Source organism: Pelodiscus sinensis, chromosome 12 (assembly GCF_052426305.1).
Source record: "Pelodiscus sinensis isolate ZL-2025 chromosome 12, ASM5242630v1, whole genome shotgun sequence".
NCBI classification, from domain to species: Eukaryota; Metazoa; Chordata; order Testudines; family Trionychidae; genus Pelodiscus; species Pelodiscus sinensis.
The window spans coordinates 23,672,408-23,699,584 of NC_143063.1; the positions used below are offsets into that span (position 1 = coordinate 23,672,408).

A 27,177-nucleotide genomic window follows, 5' to 3' on the forward strand; every position below is an offset into this window, starting at 1 on the left:
TTGTATCTATATCCATATGATAGATATGACCTTGACCTAATTTTGTATGCCAGTGAGACTATTCCCTTCCTCCTCAAAGAGCCTTTAATTTTCCGTTCCAACACTGAGCATTGTAGGTCTCATTGTCTTTCTCTTCGAAATTATGGGAAAAGCTTGATACCTCTTAGAATATGTGGAAGCTGTCTAGTCCACCACCCTCAGGAACTGACTAGTGCCAAACAACAGAATTTTCCAAACCACTGGAGGTCAATATTTTCTAGCAGCATTTCCACTGCTGATCCTTCACTTCCACTGTTTACTGGGCTCTTTGAAGACATTTAGGGGGTAAATTAGAGCTACATACAAGCACAGAACACTGAGACCCTGGACTGGTGGCTGTAAACAAACATTATCAGAACACTAGAAACTTGGCCACATCCATGGTAAGTGGACATGTGGCTAACTAAAACCATGCCGGATCATGCGTATTGCTCTATCAGGGTGTGCTGGACTAGAAAGGCTCAACCTGTACTGAAATGTACTCTTTCCCCTCATCTCCAATCTTAAAAATTAAAGTAGGATCTGCATCAGAAGTGGGCAAAAGTGCTTTTTTGATTGCAGCTGCACACTGAGTGGATGTTTTCAGAGAACTTTCCACAATGACTCCAAGCACTCTCTCTTGAGCAGTTGTAGCTAAATAAGTCCCCATTATATTGTATATATAGTCGGGATTATTTTTTCCAGTGCGCATTACTTTACATTTATCAACATTAAATTTCATTTGCCATTTTGTTGCCCGCTCACTTAGTTTTCTGAGATCTTTTTGAAGCTCTTCACTGTCTGCTTTGGTCTTAACTATCGTGAGCACTTTAGTAGAATCTGCAAATTTTCCCACTTCACTGTTTACCCTCTTCTCCAGATCATTTATAAATAAGTTGAACAGGATTAGTCCCAGGACAGATCCTTGGGGAACCTCACTAGTGAACTCTTGCCATTTGGAAAATTTACCATTTATTCCTACCCTTTGTTTCCTGTCTTAACTAGTTATCAATCCACGGAAGGACCCTCCTTCTTATCCCATGATAACTTACTTTGCTTAAAAGCCTTTGGTGAGGGACCTTGTCAAAGGCTTTCTGGAAATCTAAGTATACTATATCTACTGGATCTTCCTTGTCCACTTGTTTGTTGACCCCCTCAAAGAACTCTAGCAGATTAGTAAGGCACGATTTCCCTTTACAGAAACCATGTTGACTTTTCACCAACAAATTATTTTCATTTATGCGTCTGACAATTGTATTCTTTACTATGGTTTCAACTAATTTGCCGGGTACTGACGTTAGACTTACCGGTCTGTAATTACCAGGATTGCCTCAAGAGCTCTTTTTAAATATTGGCGTCACATTAGCTATCTTTCAGTCATTAGGTACGGAAGCTGATTTAAAGGATAGGTTACAAACCACAGTTAATAGTTCAGCAATTTCCCATTTAAGTGCTTTTGGAATTCTTGGGTGAATGCCTTCTGGTCCCGGTGACTTGTTACTGTTAAGTTTACCAATTTGTTGCAAAACCTCCTCTCATGACACCTCAATTTGGGACAATTCCTCAGGATTTTTCACCTAAAAAGAATGGCTCAGGTTTGGAAAGCTCCTCAATATCCTCAGCCGTGAAGACAGAAGTAAAGAATTTATTCATCTGTGATTTTCCACTGGCCCCATCCTCCCTGCAGCACTTCTGCTTTTGAAATGTACTAGAGTCCTGTGGGGCTTTTGCACATTTCAAAGGCCGAAACACCACAGTGGAAGCCGGTGCGAGCAGGCATTGCTTCAGCCCCTGCTCATGCTGTTTCCTCACTACGTCCCTGCCCACCCCCCTGCCAGCACTGGCTCCTGCTCCCCCCTTGCTGCCTCTTTCTGATGGGGGAAAATGACTAGTTGAGTCACTACTCGACTATCCGATAAGCTTATGCTTATTAGTCACTTATATCCCTAGTCTTTACAGCCCACATAGATGAATTACAGGTATATTATTTCAAGAAAAGATTACTTCAATGCAAAACTAACCAATTCATTTTTTAATTAGTCAAGTTTTTAATCACTAATATAGTTCTGTTTCTTACTGATTCTCAGAACTTTGATCAGTAATTTGCTAACACACAGAGTTTCAGAAAAAAGAAGTTTAGTCCCTGTAACAAATTAGGGATGTCAGATGTCGTTTAATTTAATAATTGTATAACCACACAAAAATCTTAGACGTTACAACATTATTCGATGGTCGCTTGGGGCAGGGCCGGCTGCCAGTGAGCTTCTGGCCCCACTCCCAGGGAGCCCCCTGCCATGTCATGTTGCTGCCTCTGTATCAGGCTTATGGATTAATCATTTACATGACTATATGCTAACATCCCTATAACAAATAGGGCAAAAGAGGCACTAAGAAGTATAACTGACCCATTCTGAGCAGGAAAACAAAAGTTCAAATGGTAAGAAGTACTTCCACTTGTCCACTGTGATACATAAGATATAAAATGTTTAGCTACAACTGACATTTGCAGAGTTGCCTAGCAGCCATTTTCCTAAAAAGAGACACAGTGATGGATGATCAATCATATTAGTTTCTAGTTTAAAATAAATTAGTAGATTTACTTGGTATTGCTCTTGTCCCTCAGAGCAGGGGCTGGAGGTCTGGGGGGCTCAGGGAGAGAAGGTTCAGAGGTGTGCAGGGAGCTGGAGTTAGGGTGGGGAGTGAAAAGGGACTCAGGGCAAGGGGCAGTTGGGAGATGGAGAAGCCAAAGGAGGGGGTGGTGCTCAGAGCAAGGGATGGGGGGAAAAGGGTGAGTAATTGGAAAAGAAGGTTGGGAGATGTGAGGGAGAGCAGGGCAGGAGATGCTGGGGGCCAGCCTGGTCTGCCACTAGCAGAGCCAGCAGCACAGGCCGGCTGGAAGGGGTGGGGCAGCAGCAGCAGTCAGCCTGGAGGTAGTAGTGGTGGTGGCCAGCCCATATGGACAGGCTGCTGTTTGCCCAGGCTAGGCCAGGGTGTCAGAGGCCATGCAGCCCACACAGCAGCTGCTGATCAGTGCTAGTTCGCTTGCTGCCCCCCATGGTCATACAGGAATATAGCTGTCCCCCATGCTTGTTGGACCCCTGTGGTCATTTGGGAGTATCACAGCTCTCCCTTTCCGTTTGATGAAAAAATTCCATTCCACACACATCCCAATGTCCTGGCACAAGCAAACTCTGAACTTGTTTTAAGTTATGATATAAGGAAGCTGCATACCAAATTTGGTGGTTCTAGCTTTTATTATTTAGGAGTAGTTATTGAACAAGCTGATGCACATGTGGCGGGACAGCCACACAGACAAATGGTAGGGATGTTAAATATTTATTTTTGTAAACATGTAACTGCTGAAAATTTCAGCAATTACACATTTACATGCAAGGGGACAGGCGGGAACTGGTCCTCATTGGGAGACGGCTCCTGTCTGCCTCCCACCCACTCCGCACTGCTGCCTCCGATACGGCGGGGGGGGGGGGGGGAAAGGGGTCAGGTAGCCCCACGGGAGCAGGCCTGAAAGTCAGCTTCTCACATTTACCAACTTCCACCTGCTCCTCCCCCGCACTGCTGCCTCTCCACGAGAGGCAGCAGCACGGGTTGGCAGCTGGCCCCCCCAAGCACTGGCTTCTGCCTGTCCTCCTACACTGCTCTCTTTGTGGGAAGCAGTACGAGGAGGAGGCAGGTGACTCCACTGGAGCTGGCATGCATGGGGACCTGCCTCCCCACACGTACCATCTCTCACCTGCCCAGGCAGCAGCCGGGGAGGTGACAGAAGGGGGGCAGGAGGCAGAGGCAGCTCCATGGGAGTCGGTGCTTGCCAAGAGCCTGCTTTTAAGTCAGCTCCACACAAGCACCGGCTCCCGCCTGTCCCCTCTCCTGCTGCCTCTGCGGAAGACAATGGAGGGAGAGGGGCATGCTGCTCTGTGGGAGCTGGCTTAAAAGCTGGCTCCCCACATGCACCGGTTCGCACCCCTCCTCCCTCCCGCTGCTGCCTCTGATATAGAGGCAGGGGTGGGTGTAACCATGAGGATTAACCAACGAGCTGAGGCTTATGGATTAACCATGTATGCAAGTACATGTCAATATCCCTAACAGACACACAAACTCCTTGTGGATAAGGGAGAAGCGGTGGATGTCATATACCTAGACTTTAGTAAGGCATTTGATATGGTCTCGCATGATATTCTTATTGATAAACTAGGCAAATATAACTTAGATAGGGCCACGATAAGGTGGGTGCATAATTGGCTGAATAACCGTAGTCAGAGAGTTGTTGTTAACGGTGCTAAATCCTGCTGGAAAGGGATAACAAGTGGAGTTCCTCAAGGGTCTGTTTTGGGACCCGTACTGTTCAATATCTTCATCAATGATGTAGATATTGGGATAGAGAGTACGCTTATTAAGTTTGCAGATGATACCAAACTGGGTGGGGTTGCAACTTCTTTGGAAGATAGGGACATAATTCAAAATGACCTTAGCAAGTTAGAGAAATGGTCAGAGGTAAACAGGATGAGGTTTAATAAAGAGAAATGCAAAGTGCTCCACTTAGGAAGGAATAATCAGTTCCATACATACAAGATGGGAAGCGACTGTCTAGGAAGGAGCATGGCAGAAGGGGATCTAGGAGTCATAGTGGACCACAAGTTGAATATGAGTCAACAGTGTGATGCTGTTGCAAAAAAAGCAAATATGATTCTAGGTTGTATCAACAGGTGTGTTGTAAGCAAAACTCGTGAAGTCATTCTGCCGCTCTACTCTGCACTAGTTAGGCCTCAGCTGGAGTACTGTGTCCAGTTCTGGGCGCCATATTTCAAGAAAGATGTGGAGAAATTGGAAACGGTACAGAGAAGAGCGACAAGAATGATTAAAGGTTTAGAGAACATGACTTATGAAGCCAGGCTTCATGAACTGGGCTTGTTTAGTTTGGAAAAAAGAAGATTAAGGGGGGACATGATAGCGGTTTTCAAATATCTAAAAGGGTGTCACAAGGAGGAAGGAGAAAATTTGTTCCTCTTGGTTTCTGCGGACAGGACAAGGAGTAATGGGCTTAAAGTGCAGCAGGGGAAGTTTAGGTTCTACATTAGGAAAAAATTCCTAACTGTCAGGGTGGTCAAATATTGGAATAAATTGCCAAGGGAGGTGGTGGAATCTCCGTCTCTGAAGATATTTAAGAACAGGTTAGATAGACATCTGTCAGGGATGGTGTAGACGGAGCTTGTTCCTGGCTTGAGGGCGGGGGGCTGGACTCGACCTCTCGAGGTCCCTTCCAGTCCTATTATTCTATGATTCTATCAAATATATAGTAAACTATGATTTAAAATCTAAAATTGAAGAAAGAACTTAATACTTTAAGATGAAAAGTCCTTCTGTCATTCCACTTAGTCCTCAGATATATCTCAAGATAAAGGCAGCTCGTATCTGATTAGTACATTACCTCAGGCCCAAAGAATCCAAAAGTGCTGCACAAAATGGTATTGATGAATCAGCAGGCAACATTCTACCCTCTGACTGATCTCTATACCTACACAAAGTTGGAGGTCAAGTAGTCTGAAATGTAGATTTCTATTATTTTCTTACAGCAGAACTGGCACTTGCGATACAAAGTCAAATGGCACATTTCTGCTCAGTGCTATGAAAACAACTTGTACTTCTCCAACCAATATAATTGAGGATGGTTTTACTTTTTACTGTTTATTCACTGAATTGTTACCATGCACTATACACTGCCCATATTTAAAATTCATATTAAGATATAATCCTGAGGTCTGTACAGAACCACGCAATTTGACTATGACTCACCTACCACCACATCATAATATTAAGGATAGAAAGCAAACTAGAAACACGTGAATAAATTAATAGGAAACATAACCCTTGAAGGTCAAGACATTCCAAAAATAATGCGTCAAGGATACTTGAAGTAAACAAATCTAAACATTTTGACAACTATATGCATAGAATGGTTGTAAGTCTCACTTAGGGTACGTCTAGACTACATGCCTCTGTCGCCAGAGGCATGTAGATTAGGCTACCAGACATAGGAAAACGAAGCGGCGATTTAAATAATCGCCGCTTAATTTAAATTTACATGGCTGCCGCGCTGAGCCGACCAACAGCTGATCAGCTGTTGGTCAGCTCAGCGCGATAGTCTGGACGCACGGGTGGCGACATCAAAGGTATTTGTCGACCACCCAGGTATACCTCATCCCAGGAGGCATACCTGGGTGGTCGACAAATACCTTTGATGTCGACACCTGTGCGTCCAGACTGTCGGCTCAGCGCAGCAGCCATGTAAATTTAAATGAAGCAGCGATTATTTAAATCGCAGCTTCATTTTCCTATGTCTGGTAGCCTAATCTACATGCCTCTGGCAACAGAGGCATGTAGTCTAGACATACCCTTAATTAGGATGAAATGGGGGGGGGGGGGGGAACAGTGAACAACACTAACCACAAAAAATAAACTTAAAAAAACCTGCATGTATAAATAGAAACTACTACGTTTAAAACACTTCTGAATTACTTTACCAGTGACTGATTAGAAATTACAAAACAAAATCCCAAACTTAAAATTTTTTTAAATAAAAAATTACGTACGTATTTGTTATGCATCATGATAAACAGGATTTGAAAAAACTAAAATCTGAGTCAATTAAAAAAAAAATGAAAGAAGTTGTAAATGTCCATAGAAAAGTCACAAGTCCAAGGATGTTATGTTCAAGTTAAAGTCTCTTAGGACATACACAAATTACTCAGTAGTAGCTGCTTTTTATTTTACATTACGTATCTTGTAATTTTAATTCTGTGTCTATTGCAATCTCCTTTAATTAAACAGACTAACAAAGACAGGTGTTGTTTAGGCCACCAGCTTTCTGACCTAGAGCTACAGAATAATTGAAACACATCAAAAGAATTTAGATTCTTTCCTCCACAGATTTCTATGCCCTATTGCAGGAGCTGAGTTCAAGAGAACAAATGACACACTCCCTTTTACTTAACACTGTGATTATGGTAAGGCAGTGGTCTCCAACCTCTTTACACCCAAGATCACTTTTTAAATGACAGACCAAGCCAAGATCTACCGCCCCGCCCCTTCCTTCAAGCTCCACCCTCTCTATTCTCCTCCTCTCCATCACTTGCTATCCCCAATCCTTATACTGCTACTTTAAAAAAAATATTCCCACCATTCCTCGCAGCTACTCACCTGTGCTGTTGCTCCGTGAGTAGCTGCTCCTCAAATGAGGAAATCTAATGTAAATGTACTGCGTGCAGGTGCGCAGTTCAGAGAGGGCTCAAGAGCTACTCTTAGAGCCTCCGAGATCTACCGGTAGATCGCGATCTACTGGTTGGTGACCACGGTGGTAAGGGGAAGGGGGGTACAGGGAAGAATGCCACTAAAAATGCATTCTATCGTTTACCCAAGCACCAGGAATATTCCAGGCCTAAGAGCCTGGCTCTATCAAAGTTTGGGACTGGGGCTCTGCTCTAGCACTGCCTGCTGCCCCCATTCACCTCTACTGATACAGCTCCAGTCCTGCCTATTGCCCCTGTAACAATATGGCTTTTCTGTAGCCATGTTGAAAGGCCTATCCTAGGCCTGAACCAAAGCCGCCTTCTGCAGCCAGACTGAAGAGTAGCAGCCATTACTGTAAGGCCTGGAGTCACATGCTCACATCTATCTAAACCATATTGAAAAGTGTCACACCAGGCTGTGAGGAGGGGACTTTGCCCTGATAGCTCCCCCACTATCACCAGATAAAAAAACAGATTCCAAGATGGGTAAAGAAAACTTAAGTAACACCATTCTGTCTGGCAAGAAACTGCTTATCAATAGAGAATATTGTGGAATCCTCATTCTATGACACTGTCCTATTGTTGACTGTGTAATCTCTGGTTTGTAACTGTTTCTGTCTTGTATAACTAATTTTGCTAGGTGTAAATCAATTAAGGTGGTGGGGTATGATTGGTTAGTAAAATTATACTAAAATAATTGGTTAAGGTATAGCTAAGCAAGACTCAGGTTTCATTATATAAACTGGGGTCCAAGTCCAAGAAGGAGATCAGGAAGAAGAAGATCAGAAGTAACAGAAGGAAGAAAAGGCTGGAAGAAGACCAGGAGAAGGGGGAAGACCTGGAAAGAAAAACTCACCTCTGAGACACAGACTAAGACCAGAGAGACTGATATTGCCTGGTCAACAGGGGAAGTATGCCTGCCTTTTTCAGGATTGGTGAGCATGACACTGTGTGCTTAGCATGTGTATTCTGCTTGTTTGGGAATTGTCAATAAATAGAGGATAAGGATAATACTGTGTGAGGCTCTTTCAGTGGCTAAAGATCCTGCCAACCTGCAGGAAGTTATACCCTGAGCCCTAGGAATGGGTAAGGATGGGTGTGTAAATTCACAGGGTTTCAGCATGAGCCCTAGGAACTGGGTAAAGGTGTGTGTCCCTAAAGTGTGGAAGGGATAGAGAAATTTGTGCGGGTAACACCCCCGGGTGATTTAAAAGGGCCAAAGGCCCTCACTGACAGCAAAGTGGGGCTAAAGTAGTTTCCTGCTCACTTCATGCCACTGCTGAATGGCTGCTGGCACATTGCTATAGCCCCTGGACATGATGTGTGTGTTTCTGAGCACTGCCTCCACCCCTGCAGCCACAGCCCTGTGGGGGCAGTGCCTGCGGGCAGCAGTGTGCTGAGATCCCTCAGCCTCCTGCCTAGAAGCTGCTGCCAAAGGGGGGGAAGGGAGTGCAGATCACTTACAGGAACCACCCCAGGTAAGCAACACACCTGCACCCCCTTCACCACTTGCACCTCCTCCTGCCCCAAATCTCCCTCCTGTAGCCTGCATACCTGCTGTCTGCCACACCCCAGAGCCTGCACACCCAAGCCCTCTCCCACCATCCAAATTCCCTCCCAGAGCCCATACCCCTACCCTCCCAAAACCCTTAGGCAGGTGCAGGGGAGGGAGGGACTTGGACCTGTTCTGGGAACCACCAAAAATTCTACAAACCTGATGTCCCCGCATATTGATAAAATCTGATCTGTACTTTACCTATGAGCAATGCTGCTATTCATTTACTATGAATACAACATTATTCTAATTAAAAATCACCCCAATGGAGGTGTGCATAATGAACATGTATGTGTGAAATACAATCTTGCATATTAATATGAAAAAGTAGCAATAAAGATTGCCAAATGAATCACATGACTAGAACAAATGTACCCGCTGGTAGATTAGAATTTAAAACAATTCTGTAATATTTTAAACAAATATAATACAAAATGTGTTCTAGAAATGAATAATTCAGAATAGCCAAATTAATTTTTCTATTGCTACAAATCTTAGAGCAGTGGTTCCCAACCTGTTTTATACCGCAGACTGACAAACCCATTTACAAACTTCAGGCAGACCGGCAACATTTTATTTGCCTATTCATTGTGCAAACAATGAATATGCAAATAAAATATTACTGGTCCGCCAAAAGCTCCAGCCCTCATAGCCACCCTAACTCCCTAGATCCTCCCACCCCTCCACTACCCCCCAGTGCCAACCACTGACCCCAGAGTCCCCTGCACCCAGTGCCAGCCCATATCCTAAATGCCTCAATGCCAGCCCCCACCCCCTAGAGCCTCACCACCACCACCACACACTCCAGTGCCAGTCTCCTGTTTCCCAAGTCCCACTACACCCAACTCCCTAGAGCCCTCTCCAATGCCAGTCCCCAATATTAGCCCCATCCTCAGAGCCCCCCAGTGCCAGCCCTGCTCCCATAATCCCCCCACCATCCCTGCCCCTATAACTCCCCCGTATCAGCTCCCCACCCTAGAGCCCCCCCCCAGTGTTAGGCCTCCACCTCTTAGAGCCTCCCGACCCCATAGAACTTCCTAGTACTAGCCCCAACCCCAGAGCACCTCAGCATTAGCTTTGCCTCCAAAGCACCCCAGTGCCAGAGCTCCCCAGCACTAGCCCTGCCCCTGAACCCCCAATGCTTGCCTACCCCCCCACTCCATGTAGCCCAGCACAGCCTCCCAGCAGACCATTGCTTCTCGGGTCACAGCTGCTCTAAGGCTGCTGTGCTAGGCTCCATGCAGCTCTCCTGCCATGCAGCAAAGCGTTCTTCTGTGTCTGGGAAGAGACCCCGCCCCTGCCCAGTGATGGCTGGCTGAGAGGCGGTGCAGAAAACACTTCTCCCAACAGGTGCAGCAGGAGCCATGTGCCCCAGCCCCAGCCCCTAGAGCTGCTGCAGCCTGGCAGTCAGAGGTCTGCTGCTTAGCAATGGGCGTGGACGGGTAGGTGAGAACCGCTGTCTTAGAACACCCTCAAACTGATTTACAAGTCAGAAAAAGAAATTTACTCCTTAAATGACTGCAGCACTATTAGAACAAGAGCATACATTTTTATCATCACTCATTGAGCTTCTTTTCCAATGGTGTCTTAAATTATGACTTCTCAGTAATATTGCTGCTACTCACAAATAAAGAAAACAACTTTAATATTAGAAAAACTAGCTTAAAATGTAACTGAATATCTGCACAGAGTGAAAATAATTACCATGTGAAATTTTCAATTGCTCTGCCAAGCAAACTGTACATTTAAAAATAATCACATGAACAGTTAATGTCTTTGTACTGTTTATACTGTAAAATCCACTATCTTAAATCATGCTACAGTATGCCATCACTTTCATACTCATTTCCAGTATAGTCTGGTACAGGAGAATCATCATCATATCATATATATATATATATATATATATATATATATATATATATATATATATATATATATATATATATAGTAGCCCAGTGTCTGTGAGTCTAACGCCAAAATGCTGGCTGTTCCCTCTGGGGGGTGCTGTTGCCTGTTCCCTTTTATTGTTGGCTGTTTTATGACGGGCTAATTGGCTAGTTCTAGAATATAAATCCTTTCTCCTTTAGCATATTGCTTTTAACCCAGACCAGCAACTAGTGATACAAAGTCACTGTGACAGATGGTAGAGTCACATGGGGATATCTAATGTCCCATGAATTTCCTTTTTAATTTTTTCCTTGAGGAGGGTGTTGGGTCCTGCCTTTGGAAGGCAGGCAGCTCACAGTGGGGGAAGCTGAGTCCTTGTTTCCTGCTTCCTCAGGGCAGTAGAGTTCATCTGCTCTGGCCTGACAAGAAGGGCAAGGGAGTTATATAGGTAGCCTCACTATCTGATTGGCTGGACTATGTGAGTTTTCTCACCTTCCTTTCAGTAACCTATGGACCAAGTAAATAGAATAAATTGTAAAGTTCTTGTTGTTGCAATTTAGCAGGTACTCAGTGCATGTAATCATTCAATAAACATGAACTGGAAGCTGATTAGGACAGAGCATCTTATAAATAAGGTAAAGAATCAGACTGTGGTTCCCAATGTCTGGTAGAACAAAGAATCACCCTCTCTTCCCCTCATAACCATCATATGTGGAGATCAGTCATGTCCAGCAGTGTGCTGGAATCAGATTAACACTAGGGGAGGCTGAGACACAGATGCTGGAAAGAAAGCAGACCTGCACAGAATGAATTATTGCCAGATAATGCTCAAATGCATCATAGTCATGAATCTGTCCTCGGCAGTTCACACCCTTCAGGAGCCATGCGGGGACCACAAGCACGTTGGTCTAATTAGACCCACCAGAGCAGGCACAGAAGGTATGTTTCCCTAGTGAGTAAAAGCTCAATCCTTTGTATAAGACTTTCTGGCTGTTTATTCCTCTCTCAGGGCCCAAGGTCAAGCAAATAAAGGTGGTGTGTCAGCAAAACTAGGTTAAATCAAAGTATGAATGAAAAGAAAGAAAAGAAAACACATGGGCAGTTTGTTGGCCTCTCTTACATCAGGAGGCCTTGGAAATATCACAGTGTGATACTTCCAAGGCCTCCATCTCCTTCACAGCTCATGTGATATCCAGAACAAGTCTTGGTTTCATTCCCCTTCTTAGCTTGGGGAATCTGTGTCCTCCCTTCCTCAAGGACAGAGACTCTGATGGTTGCCAAACTCTCTTTAGAGCCAGAAAATACAACAGCCAGTTTCTCTCTCAGTACTGCTCCCAGCAGACTACAGTTCCTTCCTTTGAACTCCTCCTCTGTCTATCTTTGTATGATTTGCAGGTGTGCCTTTCTAGTCCAAAGCAAATACTTAACCTGCATCCCTACTGCAACAGGGTTTATATTTAGTAACAGTGAGGGTGTATAAAGTGCAGGCTATATAAACCATATTCCTGGGGCTTGGCTTTCTTCCTGCAGTATGCAGGAAAATGTTGACTTAACATCAACACCTTGACTCCCATTTCAATGAGCTCTAATAAAGACCTCCACAACCTGCTATGAACAGCTCTACTAGAAATTTCAATTTTCTTCAAGTTGGTCATCAGTGACTTCTATTAATACTAATGTATTACTTTCTCAATACTAGATCCCTGGTGAGTCCCCCCAAATCCTCTCCATTTCATACCAAATCTGAATGCTTAACTTCATTGAAGTGGTGAAAACTGGAGATGATTATTGAAGTAGTGGGAAGCACTGGTAGCTGCTGGAGATAGTGCCATTCAATGGCCAGTGTTTAAAAAACAAAAAACAAAAAAACAAAAACAAAATACCACACACACACCTGGAAACTGAAGTCAAGGCAATATACATTTACACATTTACATATTCAGCTTGCACTTGCAATGACTCAAAATTAAGCTAAATTAATTATGCATCCATTAAAGATAATGGAAGTCAACCTTGTCCCAAGCTTTAATTAATCCTGTTTGAGGACTCCTTGCTGTTTCCTTCACTTTTAAAGAGAACTGGAAGGGAAGAGGCCTTATGCTTCCTCCCCATACTTTTAGAAAGAATCCTTTGCCCCAGCTCAGTTAAAGTTCAAGGGTACAACCAGCCCTGAAGTATAATTCCCAAATCAAACACCAACTATTTTTAAAGTGAATTATGTTAGCTAACATAGAATATCACAATAATTGCATCCTCTGAACAAAGCTCCTGTTATCTTATTGAGCACTTGCTGCTGCAAAATGGTTCCAGCCAAGATGGCTTCTTGCATAAAAGCTGTGGTCAGAATAGCCTGCAACAAAACAATTCCCTGTTGATAGACTTGAGCATTTTTATTTGCATCATCTTTGCTTGCTCCACAATAGATATCACAAAGAAAGGATGAATGGACGTTTGATAGGTAATCACTGTTCATTATACCCACCCAGCAAATATAAACATGTCAAGTTTTTTTCCTATACTATTACAAATATGCTGGCAACACAGAAAATAATGAACTGTTCAAACACTGTGGCTAGTACACAGGATTAACTTCTGTCCAATATCTGACTGGTATGGCTGTTTTATTCTATTTGTTTTAATGGATTTGTCAGTTGCCAGAAAAGTAATGTAATCTACCTTTTAACTTTGTGTGTGTCTAAAGATTTGCATAATCACCACAACAAACTGGGATAACTAATGTTAAAAGTTTCTGATCTAATTAAAGATGCTTCAAAGTTCCTACTTCTGCAGGTGAAGAGATAACAGATGAAAACTGTTGAAAACTGAAGCTCTCCATCCAATAAGATGTAAGGGCCCTGAGAGAGAGCACTTGTGAGTGTCATGTGACAGTGAGAAGACACAAGACGCATATTAAATAATGGAAGATCAAGGTGATGTGGTGTAACTCAGCGGTGGGGAACCTAAGGTCTAGGGGCTGGATGCGTCCCCCCAGCTTGCCTAGATCCAGCCCCCAAATCTCGGGATTGCAGAGCCTGTGCTGTACTCCAGCTCTCTTTCTCTCTGAAGGGGTGGAGCACACAAAATCTAATAGCCTGGGGCCCCCTGGCTCTAGTGTACGAGGAAAATGTGGAGAGTATGTTTTTCCTTTTTTGTTGTTCTTTGCTTCTCACTTGTGTGCGGCCCTCTGATTTTTCTGTGGGACAGTTGCCTCCAACCTTAAAAAGGTTCCCTACCCCTGGTGTGACTGATCCTACCTACTACACCCTGGGGGGGAAAAAATTTGCATCAGAAAGTGTACATTCAGTGACAAATAACTAAAAGATGCAGAATACAAAGATGGGCTGGCAAAACATGCTAACAAATAGGTGTTTACCCTATTTATATGGTAGTATTTAGAGTCCGAACACAATGGCTGTTGAAGGGGGCAGTTGTGGAGGTGCCTTGTGGTTGGTTACGTTTAATCACAGTTTTGCTTTGAGGAGCATGAGTGCAAGTTTTTTTGCATTTCTAAGGTGGTCACCTTATTGTTATACAGACCGATTTTTTTTTAATAAATAAAACTCTAGCTGTATTTCAATATAATAGAAAGCATGAGTTTACCCACACAATCATTAAAGGCCAAATATGGCTTCCACTGAAATGCCAAAATTCTAATAACGTAAAATCGAATATTTATTTGCTTCATTTTTTTCTCCTCCTCTCTTCTCCCTAGTGCTTTCAACTGTGCTTTCCCTCTTTATCCTGTTCCTGTACACATATAAAATGGTCCCTGAAAGATCACTTAACATTAAATAAAGACTAAAAAACTGGTATAGTAGTTAGCTTTGTCTATTAAAGGTTTAAAAATAATGTGGAGTTAACATGTGTTAATTAATTTTCAAGCATAGTTGTCTGACTCTTGGAAGATTATTGACAACTAGAACACAAGTGAAGAGCTGTGATCTGCAACAGTGATTATGTTACAAGGTAGAAATAAAACAACATTAGACAATAATATTATTTTAATAATTCTAGGTAGTATCAAGTGATATATCTATACTAGTCATTTCTATGTGTTTAAGTCTAAAACACAGTCTTCATATTGGAAAAAAGGATTCACTCTCTTTCCATATAAGTATGTGCAAAGTAACCCAGCTTTTTATGTAATTTTTCACATGCTCACCATAGGAATATTCTACTATAAATCATATGTCAAATAATTTTACTGAAATAGAATCAATTTTAAAATCCATTGAAGAAGTTTTACCCAACAGCATATATTGCAAGGATTTTCAAATTCCAAAAGGATCAGATAGTGTTCTAATAGGTGTACTCACCCGACAATTTGTGATCCTCTGGGGTCAGCAAAGAAACAAAACAAAGTTACCATTGCAAAGTAATATATTTAATTTTTATTTAAAAAATTGAACATATAAAAAGAGTATGCAGAAAAAGGTTTAGGTTGAACAATAAACAAGCTTGAAAGTTTCAGAACCCTACATGCAATTAATAGTGTTAAAGTTAAGTATGTGACATTTTAGCAATAGAAATAAACGTAAAACTTCTCAATTTTCATTAATACACTATAGGAATCATGTGAATTAGAAAGCACAAGTGATAACATGTCCATATGATTACAGCATAACAGTTTTACTCTTAGAAAGTACTCATATGGGAGAAATAATTATATATGTAGGACTAACAAAAATCCATTCAATTTTCATATGATTTTCTTAGGCAGTTCTTGCTCACTTTTAAAGATATCTGAATGAACAATGTATACATTATCTGAACAAATTATAGCTAGAGTTTTTTTGCTGAACAAATTCTAAAGTAAAACTATACTTAATCAGTATCACAATTAATTCCAAGGCAACAAACTGGTATAGTAAAAATTAGGATAACCACCCTTCTGCAAAAATCAAACTGGAAGCGAATCCAGGTTTCGAAAGATCAAATCTTTTTATTACAGACAAGGGAACACAGATGATAATGGCAAATATGTGCTTTTTGCTTTAAAACTTTCCCTCTTTCCCACACCAGTTTCGCTGTTTAGTGAAAAATCAACTTTAAATTCATTGCTAAATACAGGTAACAATATTTCTAATTAGAGACCGTAAAAGATACCTTAAAATTCAAAATGCATAAAACAAGACACTGACAAAATGTTCCACATATTTTCTAATTCAATAAAAAGCAAGCTAGTCAGAATCAATCACAGCATTTTCGAATCATCTTAATTAATTTTGTCATATTCTAGCAAGATAATTTATATTAGAGGCATTTAGTTTGTTGACAAGGAATAAATATATACTTTATACTGTAACTACTCTTGCATTCCATAATACAATATTGAATGCTCAGCCTCTGATAGCCTATTAGCCTTTCTATAACATAATACTGCTCAACTGTCATTAAGATACATAGGTGACAAGAGAAGAATCTAGTTTCTAAACAAATCAACATATACGCTGGGTATTAGCCACAACATCAGTGTCGTATAGCACTAGCAAAATCATTCCCAGCTAATGCAAAACTGAAGTCCAGATCTGAAAAGGATTTTTTTGGTTCAGAAGTCACAACCTGAAAGTTACAGCTTCGGTACAGTGAGTTCAAGTTCCATACAACAGAACAATAACCCCACTTCTCTTCGAGTGGCACTGCAACCCTGTGCGTCAGGTCACAGTACCACTTGCTCCAATTTGGCCCAGTCAACCCTCTACTATAAGGTAGTGGTAGCTGGGCTAGATTGGAGTGAGTTTGTGACCCCAAGCAAAGAGGCACAACAGCAATCAAACTTGCAGCAATTATGTAGTGTGTATGTTGAAATCTGTAGTTTCCGCAACAAAATTGTGGCCTGAGTTTTTTTTAGTCTTAATTATGTAAATGCAATGATGAAATACATGTTTTTGTCATATATCACAAAGTGATATTAATCTAAACACATATCCTGTAGTTCTGTTAATACCCACTTAATTTACCATTTTACAAGATACTCAGTAACAGTCAATCTTTTCACAATACACATCCTCAACTTGCAGACTAGATGTTTCAGAAGCTCTACAAGAGGAGCTGGCCAGGGGAAGAGGCAGGCATGTCATGGCAAAGAATGGCAGAATTGTTGTCTTACTGCTTGTTCACACAACAGAGATTATTTCAATATACCAATACAGTTCTATTCATTATACCCGCATAATTCTCAGTATAATACCATTACAGGTTGAACCCCTCTAAACTGGCAGTCTCTGGTCCAGCAAGCAGAGATGTTCCAGGACCAAAGAGTCCTGGTAGAGTGTTGGGAGCTGGGAGCCCTCTGGGCTAGTGATGTTAAATTGCATTTAATCGGCTAATCAAGTAGCTGATGGAATTTCGGGGCAGGTCTTAATACACTTAAAAAGCAGAAGTGCAGTATCTGGGACTGGGCGTGAACCGGGAATCAGCTGATTCCTGGCTCACGCACAGTCCCCCTGCTACGCCTCTGCCTCCCCTGTGGAGACGGTGCTGTTGGGAACCAGCTTTTAAGCCAGCTCCCACAGCGCCAGCTCCAGCCCCTTCCGCTCCACCTGCTGCCTCTCTCTGATAGAGGCAACGAGGGGGGTGAGACCTGACTAGTTGAGTCACTACTTGACTACCCGATAAGCATATGCTTATCAGGTAGTCAACTAGTCGCTTATATCCATATTCTGGGCTACTGGCAGCAGGGTTGCCTGGTGGGGCCAGTAGGGCAGCAGGATGAGTGGCAGGGGGGAGTTGGCTGGGAGACTGGTGGCTGGGCCAGCACTGCCAGAGGGGCAGAAATGACCTCCCTTGGTCCAGCAAAATCCCTCATCTGAGACTACCCAAGTCCCGGGGGTGCTTGACCAGGGAAATTCAACCTGTATAATTCCCTTTATGAGCACATCTATTCCGGATGGGGAATTTTACCATGATAGTTATGCCATTCAATTTCTTGGTGTACAAAAGCCCATCAGAAGGCATAGGAGGATAGTGTGTGCTATTGTGAGCTCCTCCTTTACACTAAAAAAGGTAGGTCAACAAAAGTCACCTTGCAATTCATTTGTGCAGGTGTCTGTGTTCAAATCTGGCATCATAGAATTATGAGGCTAGAAAAGACCTCAAAAGGTCATCGAGCCCAACCCCCTTCCCAAAGCAAGAGCAACCCCAATTAAATCATCCTAGAAAGGGTTTTGCCAAGCCGAGACTTAAAAACCTCTAGGGATGGAGATTCCACCATCTCCCTAAGTAACCCACTCCTGTGCTTCATCACCCACCTAGTAAAACAGTTTTTCCTAATATCCAAACTAGACTTCCCCCACTGTAACTTGGGACTATTGTTCCTTGTTCTGCCATCTGTCACTACTGAGAACAGCCTCTCTCCATCCTCTTTGGAACGGCCCTTCAAATAATAAAAGGCTGGTATAACCTCCCGCCCCCCTCATTTTTCTCTTCTGTAGATTAAATAAACCCAAATTCCTTAGCCTCTCCTCGTAAGTCATGTGCTCCAGCCCCCTAATCACTTTTGTTGCCATCCGCTGGATTCTCTCCAATGTTTCCACATCCTTTCTGTAATGGGGGGGGGGGGCGGGCAGAATTCAACACAATACTCCACAATACTCACCAGGGCCAAATAAAGGGGAATAATCACTTCTCTAGATCTGCTGGCAATAGCTCCTCCAAATGCACCCTAAGCAGCTGATGTTAGTACCCCATTACAGGAACACAGCAAACTATTTCTCCAAACACAGTGGCTTTATATTCGATCTACTGATGTTAACACAGTGCAAGTGTGGATAACGTGTGAACTGGGTCAACACGTTGTTGTTAACGGTTCTAAATCCTGCTGGAAAGGGATAACAAGTGGAGTTCCTCAAGGGTCTGTTTTGGGACCCGTACTGTTCAATAACTTCATCAATGATGTAGATATTGGGATAGAGAGTACGTTTATTAAGTTTGCAGATGATACCAAACTGGGTGGGGTTGCAACTTCTTTGGAGGATAGGGACATAATTCAAAATGAACTTAGCAAGTTAGAGAAATGGTCAGAGGTAAACAGGATGAGGTTTAATAAAGAGAAATGCAAAGTGCTCCACTTAGGAAGGAACAATCAGTTCCATACATACAAGATGGGAAGCGACTGTCTAGGAAGGAGCATGGCGGAAAGGGATCTAGGGGTCACAGTGGACCACAAGTTGAATATGAGTCAACAGTGTGATGCTGTTGCAAAAAAAGCAAATATGATTCTAGGTTGTATCAACAGGTGTGTTGTAAGCAAAACTCGTGAAGTCATTCTGCCGCTCTCCTCTGCACTAGTTAGGCCTCAGCTGGAGTACTGTGTCCAGTTCTGGGCGCCACATTTCAAGAAAGATGTGGAGAAATTGGAAAGGGTACAGAGAAGAGCGACAAGAATGATTAAAGGTTTAGAGAACATGACCTATGAAGCCAGGCTTCATGAACTGGGCTTGTTTAGTTTGGAAAAAAGAAGATTAAGGGGGAACATGATAGCGGTTTTCAAATATCTAAAAGGGTGTCACAAGAAGGAAGGAGAAAATTTGTTCCTCTTGGTTTCTGAGGACAGGACAAGAAGTAATGGGCTTAAAGTGCAGCAGGGGAGGTTTAGATTGGACATTAGGAAAAAATTCCTAACTGTCAGGGTGGTCAAATATTGGAATAAATTGCCAAGGGAGGTGGTGGAATCTCTCTCTCTGGAGATATTTAAGAATAGGTTAGATAGACATCTGTCAGGGATGGTGTAGACGGAGCTTGGTCCTGCCTTGAGGGCGGGGGGCTGGACTCGATGACCTCTCGAGGTCCCTTCCAGTCCTATTATTCTATGATTCTATGAACACTAATAGTCCTCCAGCAGCTGTTCCACAATGCCCCAATCCTTGTGGCAATGACTGCCCAGGTCAGAATTATGAACTGCAGACTACCATCCTCTTTAAAACTATCTGTAGATTTTTTTAAATGCCTTTTCCTGATTTTCCTCCTTAGCAAGCACAGCTAGCAGCTCACCTTTACTGTGTGCAGCTGCCCAACCAATCATACCAGTTCCAGGCACCAGACATGCTTCTGCCTGAGGTCTACAGGAGACATTGATCTCCTGGGCATGTGAAGAAAAGTTATGCAATACCAGCAATGGACCAATCACAGAAAGATAGACATCTACAGACTGCAAGGGGTAGGCAAGTAAAAGGTAAGGCAGAGATCAGCTCCAGTGCTGTGTGAAAGCAAAGGAACTTTTCAGACCCCTGTGACTACCTCAGAGGAGCCAGAGACATTTGAACATCAAGGACGCCAATGAGAAGAAGAATGATATGTGGCATGGGTCTCCAGACATGTTGCAAGCTACGACCTGTTTGAGACTGCCACAATCTAGCCACATTTGCTAGGTGAGCACAGATAAGCCTTATAAAGGGGAAGGAAACTCAGTTAAGTATGAGAATGGATTTTTTCTTTACATCTGCCCTGGCCCACCTAGTCAGTTATTTGACCATGTATGCTCTCTTTACTAATATCAACCATCCACTTATGCTGTACTAAACACAGGTGTAACACTGTGTACATGAATATACCGAGATCCACACTACTGATGCTTTTTCAATTTGAGTGCTACCATTTTACAGGAAGCATCACAGGGAGACATTTTATTGTGTATGTATTGTTGGTACTGTCCCATTTTCACATGGTAATTACAGATCCTGATCTCAATTCCCACCGCCAAAGTAGATGATGATCTGGTACCGCTCCTGATCCTTATTGTGGAACAAATGATTATGCAATCAAGCGAGCAATTAGTTTAAGACTGGATGGAATTTGAGCACAACTTTCAACAAAGATCAACAAGGACAAGTGTAGAGTCCTGCACTTGGGATGAAAGAATCCCAAGCATTGTTACAGGCTGGGAACAGAATAGCAGCAGTTTGGCAGAAAAGGACCTGGGGATTACAGTGGATGAGAAGCTGGATATGAGTCAACAGTGTGCCCTTGTAGCCAAGAAGGCAAATGGAACGTTAGGGTGCATTAGGAGGAGCACTGCCAGCAGATGTGATAGAATAGAGAAGTGATAATTCTCCTTTACCGGCTCTGGTGAGGCCACATCTGGAGTACTGTGTCCAGTTTTGGGTCCCCCCACTATAGAAAGGATGTGGACGCATTGGAAGTGGACGCATTGGAAATGGTCCAGCGGAGGGCAACCAAAATGATAAAGGGGCTGGAGCACACCACCTATGAAGAGATGCTAAAGTATTTGGGCTTATTTAGTCTGCAGAAGAGAAGAGTGAGGGGGGATTTGATAGGAGCTTTCAACTTCCTGAAGGGAGATTCCAAAGAGGATGGAAAGAGGCTGTTCTCAGTAGTGACAGATGGCAGAACAAGGAGCAATAGTCTCAAGTTACAGTGGGGGAGATCTAAGTTGGATATTAGGAAAAACTCTCTCACTAGAAGGGTACTGAAGTACTGGAATGGATTAACTAGGGAGATGGAATCTCCATCTCTAGAGGTTTTTAAGTCTCAGCTTGACAAAGCGCTGGCTGGGTTGATGTAGTTGGAATTGGTCCTGCTTTGAGCAAGGGGCTGGATTCAATGACCTCTTGAGGTCTCTTCTAGCCCTACGATGCTAACTTTTTGACACACCAAAGACAGCTGACCTTGAGGATAAATAAGAAGTTATTCAGCTCAATGGATACTAGGGATATGAGCATATAGTCATTTAAACAATTAACCGATAAGCATAGGCTTATCTGTTAATCCAAATGATTGCATGTACTCCCCCTCTTGCTGCCTCTATATCAGATAGTAAGGGGGAGGGAGGCGGGAGCCAATGCATATCATCCCTCCCACTTTTAAGCTGGCTCCCCATGAGCACCAGCTCTCATGGAACTGCCTTCTCTCCCTCCTCCCCCCATCTCTGGGCTGCTGCCTCCGATAGAGAGTGATGGGGGCAAGCAGAAGCTAGTACACACAGCAAGCAGCAGTTTTGAAGATGGCTCCCCACACGTATCTGCTCCCGCAAAGCTGCAGGGCCTCCTGCATTATTGCTTCTCTATCAGAGGCAGCAGCACATGGGGGGGGAGGGGGGAGAAGAGACAGGAGCCGACACATGCAGGGAACTGGCTTTCAAGCCAGTTCTTCACACGTGCCTTCATACTCCCTCCCATAGGGGTGGGGGTGTGGAAGGTGGGAGCAGGTGCTTGCGGGAACCAGTTTAAAAGTCATCTACCCCCAGCACCAGCTTCACAGAGCTGTCTCCCCTCCCCCGTCACGCTGCTGCATCTTACACTGTGACAGTGTACCAAAGAGTAGACCAATACTGGTGCATAAGAAACAGCATGGTTTCATGTGCATAGGTCATGTGCTCTCTCTTTTGCATTTCATTTTGGAGTTGAAAAGCCTTCTGCCAGAGTGGTGGTTGTGTAGATTCCCCAAGGCAATTAACACCAAAAGACTAATGGGGGATTTCTGTTAGAAGAATTCCAGAAATAATAAATAGATTTCAGAGTATGGGATTTCCAGCCAATAAGGAGGCCACTGAAGGCAGCCACACCCTAATACTTTACCAACCAAATGGAGCAAGTGAATGCCTAAACTGAAAAGGAAATACTTAAAAAACAACAAATAATCAGGTAGCACTTTAAAGACCAACAAAAAATGTAGATGGCATCATGAGCTTTCGTCAGCACAGCCCACTTCTTCAGATGGCTGTGCCCACAAAAGCTCATGATACCATCTACATCAGCGTTTCTTTAACAGTGTTCTGTGGCACGAGGCAGTCTGAGGTGTGCCATGGCGCTATGGTAACCATACGTCCCTTTTTTCCGGGACAGTAAAGGATTTAAAGACACCCAGTGCTAGCGTGGTGCAGCAGTAACTCCCAGCCTCCACCCAGCACCTAAGTGGCTCCCTTGGTGCTTTGCGCAGGCAGCCAGGGCTGCTACCAGTGGAGCGCAGTGTCCAGAGCTCCAACCTCCCATGCAGCACGTCACCATCCGGCAAGCCCCCAGCACTGCGTGGCCCTTCCCTCCTGCTGCAGGACAGCCTCTGCTGTGCGTGGCCGCCAGTCTGGCCACGCCACTTCCTCCATTCACAGGTGGCCACCACCGCTGCTGGAGTAGGAGGGGCGCTAGTCAGAGCCAGTGAGCCACTCCTGGGAGCTGATGTTGGAGTCCGAGCTGGAGCGCTGCAGAGCGGGGTATGTTCAGGCTCTGCCGGCATGCTCTGTGCACAGCCCTTTCTCTCCCCGCCCCCTCCAACTCCGCTGGGGGAGCGGCAGTGCTTGCTCTGCCACACTCTGCAAGCCAGATCTGAGAGCATGGGGGCTTTCTCTCCCCCCACCCCCGCGCTCCTCCTAATAGGAGCCAAAGCTGGTGCGGGCACTGGAATGCAGCACTAACATTAGCACCACAGGGCGGCCCAGCTCCAGTCCCGGCAAGAGCTCCTACCTTGGAAGCAGCTGGGGCCATGTCTGCGGGGACTTCTGGGGCCCAACCACAGACTCCAGCCCTGCAAACTGGAAGGCAAAAGGTGGAAGAGGGGCTCAGAGAGATCTAGGGGAAAGGGAGTGGGAGAGGAAGGGGCTTGTGCTGAGGGGAAGGGGGCAGGTCAGGAAAAGAAAGGGGAAGGCACCATGGGACAAGGTGGAGAAGAGACATGCCAGGGGGCCAAGTGGAGACAATGAGGAATAGGGCAGGAGGAGGGAGAGGAGGTGTCAGTGGGGGTGGGAGGGTGGGGGGACAGGGTGATGCTGGGAGAGGAGAGGGGAAGGGAATTGGGGCAAGAGGAAGCAAGGGGAGGTAGAGGTGCTAGGAGAAGGGTTGAAAGGAGGGGTGGGAATGAGGAAGGCAGGGATGGAGCAAGTCGTGTGAGGACTCAGAGGGGCATGAGAGAAACTGGGGCAGAGGTTGGTGAGGAGATGGGCATCAGGAAGAAAGAGGGCAAAGGGGTAGGGGCAGTGAGGGAAGGAGGAAGCACCAGGAGGATGCAGGAGTAAGGGAAGGTTTAGGTGCCCGAGGATTCTGGGGGTGAAGCAGAAGGGCAGACAACTGCAGGGGAGAGACCAGCAGCAGCGAAGAGAAGGTTCGGTGGGGGGCCGAACTCATCCCCTATGGGCAGGAGGATGGTGGAAAAAGTTCTTAGAAGGGGGTACTTTTACTTCTGGTCATGTGTCCAACTTGACCCCGAGAGTAAGGGCATAGCATAGTACAGTAGACTTCCGATAATCCAGCACCTTTTGGACCTAAGTGATGCCGGATTATCAGATTTGCTGGAGAATCATGAGGTCCGATACAGCTGCATGGCTTAACAACTGGCCAGGACACCATCTCCCTCCTTCTCCCCTTCCCTTTCCTCTCTCGTCTCTCTCCTCCATGCTGTAACCTAATCCTCCTCCCCCTCCCTCTTCCTCCTGTTTCCCCTTTGCTGAAGCAAAATGCTCTTCTCCATACTGTAACAAGATCCCACTCCCCCGCCTCTTCCCAACCTTATGCTCTGTGGTTACAGCCAGCACATGCGCTGAGCGGCAGGCTTTTTAATCAGCTGGTCAGGAGCGCTTGGCATTTTGATGCCGGAGTATCGGGAGTGCCGAACAGCTGGATGCCGGACTATCGGAGTTTTACTGTACATACTGAGCTTGGTTCTCAGTTCTCAAGTGAAACAGGGGTATCACATGGGGCATTCATCTTTGAACAGCAAGGATCCACAGGATGACATCTGCCTGTGCATCCAGCTGTTTCCTGTGCCGAATCACATAATAGGTAACAGGGCCCATCCACTGGCTTATCTTTGGGTTAGGTCTGTGCTGTGAAGGGTGACATTGTAATCTGGCAATTGTGCAATGCTTTTGTCTCAACTCTTCACACTTGTTTACCAAGGTCTGTTACTGGGAACACTCAATCTCCCTTATCAACATATGCTTTTGAGAGCATGTACACTCATTCTTTTTTTAACTTTGCAGTCAGCAGTATTAACTGCTGTTAGCAGCTGTTATAGAAATCTAATCATAAGGCTGAAGCAGGTCAAGGTTATGGGGGCAAAGGGAGAGGAGAAAGGGCTATTTAATCACTGGGCAGTGGCAAATGCCTGCATTCTTACTTGAACTCTTTCATTTTTCTGCAAGTGGGCCAATCCATAAAATGTTTTATCTACTAGTTACCTATATTGTGAGTTTTGCTGCTTTTAGAACGAGCAATGGTTTCTGAAAGCACATAACACCAACTGCATTTTTCCCATCCATCCCTGGTATCCTTGGGACTTGAAATATTTCTTAACTTGTGCGGGGAGAAGGTTATGGATGTGGATGGGGCCAGTAGGCAGACTGTGACTGCTATTGCAGGGAGGAAATAAAGGGAGACATATTCTGTATCAGCCCAATAACAGGTGCAAGGAACATCACCTGGTGTGTTGGTTCAGCCCTAAACACTTGAGGGCAGAGCCACTTGCCTCTCTCTACACAAATATGCTCTTTCAATCTCTAAAACATAATGAAGTAATATAACAGTGCAAAGTTGCTTTAAACATCATAGCTCTGGTCCTATTGCAAAGCCTTTTGCAGCTAAATTAATAAGGATAGATTTTCTGACTGGAAATAGGGATGTTAATTAATGTTTAATATGTTAACCAGTTAAATGCCAGGTTTAAGCAGCTAACAATGGAGCAGCCTCTCCCCTCTCCAAGGCATGATGGGCTGTGGCTGGGGGAGGGTCTGCTCTGGCCACAGCCCTGGCTCTGGGGGCTCTTCTGGGCCCAAAAGCAGTGGCTGCTCCAACCCTGGGGGGAGGTAGGGGAGATGCTCCGGTCATGGGCAGCGGGAGCTGCCCCAGCCCTACCCCCGCTACAGCCTCAGGAGGTGAACGCTGCTCTGGCTCTGGCCCCAGCCCCGCTCCCGGCCCTGCTGTAGCCTTGGATGGCAGGAGCTGCCCTGGCCCCATCATAGGCAGTGTCCAGACAGCCAGGTCGGTTAACCAGTTATCTGGTAAGCAGGACAATAAGCCACCTGCTTATCTGATAACTGGTTAACCCGTTAATCTTTTACATCCCTATTGGAAAAAACAGAATTTTTCGTAGTATTACTCCTACATGTAATGATTAAAAATGGCACTAACACAAGGAGTTAATGCTTCAGATGTAGGGATCTAGTTTGTGGAATCATGGAAGTTAGATACATAAATGATATATTAGATCAGGGCTGGGCCAAATACAGCCTGCCAAGCTGCTTCACTCGCTGCCCCTACCCCCAGCACAATCCCATTGGCCAGTTTCCGTGTGCAGAGTACCCTTCTTCCTCTTCCCTCGGGATCCTAGCTATTCACAGACACACATGGCCCCTGCAGCCTGTGCAGGGACAGGCAGGGAGCCTGCCTGAGAAACCCGCTGGGCTGCTCACTGCCAGTCACCCAGGTAAGTCTCCCAACCAAAGTAGGTCTCTGACGCCCCAGCTCCGTCTCTCCGTATCACTATACCCCACATAATCCAAGCCCTCTGCTCCCCTCCTGCAACCATATCCCACATAACCCATATCCTCTGCCCCTGCACCCATAGCCCCCTCTCCCTCCTTCACCCCAACTCCCTCCTGTACCCCAATCCATTACCCCAAGCTTCCTTCTGCATGCAACCCCCATCCCAGACCCTGTACCTTCTCCTTAGTATCATGGAAGAGTGCGACCTTAGACCACTTTCCGAATTCTTGGAGAGGCTCGCCATCAAAAATTATTGCCTACCCCTACATCACATCATCCAATCCATTTCTGTGAAAGATCAACACATTTTCTACAGGTTGCATCTCCCTATACTGGGACTCTCTCATCCATCAACATCTGTGGTCTGAAAGAAAAAAAGAGCCCAAGGGCAGAAGGGCCAGAACTGAGAGTACTGCAGAAGGGAGACTGGTAGTAGCAGGGCCAGGAGCTCAGCAGACCAGCAGCAGTAGCAGGGCTGTGGTAGTGGATCAGAGGCAGCGCATGCATGCTGGCCTGGCAGTGGAGTTGTGCCACAGCAGCCCGAATGGGGCTGAGTGCCGACCCAGCAGTGGGGACAGAGCTGCAGCAGCCTAGCTGGCAGTAAGGCCAGGACATGGCACCCCAGTAGAGGAAGCCCATCTGGGGCCCTGGCAGGTCGGCAGCCCGATTGGGCTGTGTGCCAGCCAGCAGCAAGACTGTGTGCCGGCAGTGGGGCTGGAGCAGTAGCAATGACAGCAGGATTGGGGCAACTATGTCACTCGGCCAGCAGAGAGGCCAAAGGAGCCGGCAGCAGGTAGGGGCGGCAGGCTGAGAGGACCGGAGGCAGGGGACCTTCCCTCATCTGGCAAATTCCCTCATCCGGGATGGCTCAGGTCCTGAGAGTGCCGGACCAATGAGATTTGGCCTGTACTTTATTATCAACACTAGGTTCAAATGGGCCTTGTCAAAGTTGAAAGCACTTCATTTGATTCATTTAAATCTTTAC

General features: G+C 44.9%; 1 protein-coding gene across 8 annotated transcripts in view; it reads right to left on the reverse strand.

Moving 5' to 3' along the window:
• PHKB (phosphorylase kinase regulatory subunit beta) overlaps positions 1-27,177 on the reverse strand; it is a 238,260-nt gene that overhangs the window by 200,665 nt on the left and 10,418 nt on the right. For 4 of the 8 annotated variants that reach the window (XM_006121178.5, XM_006121179.5, XM_006121182.5 and 1 more), the window contains one exon: positions 15,081-15,098. The exons of the other annotated variants lie outside the window; for them this stretch is intronic. In XM_006121178.5, coding sequence (XP_006121240.1) covers positions 15,081-15,098 — 18 coding nt within the window. The remainder of the gene's footprint in view (positions 1-15,080; positions 15,099-27,177) is intronic. 8 annotated transcript variants of the gene reach the window in all.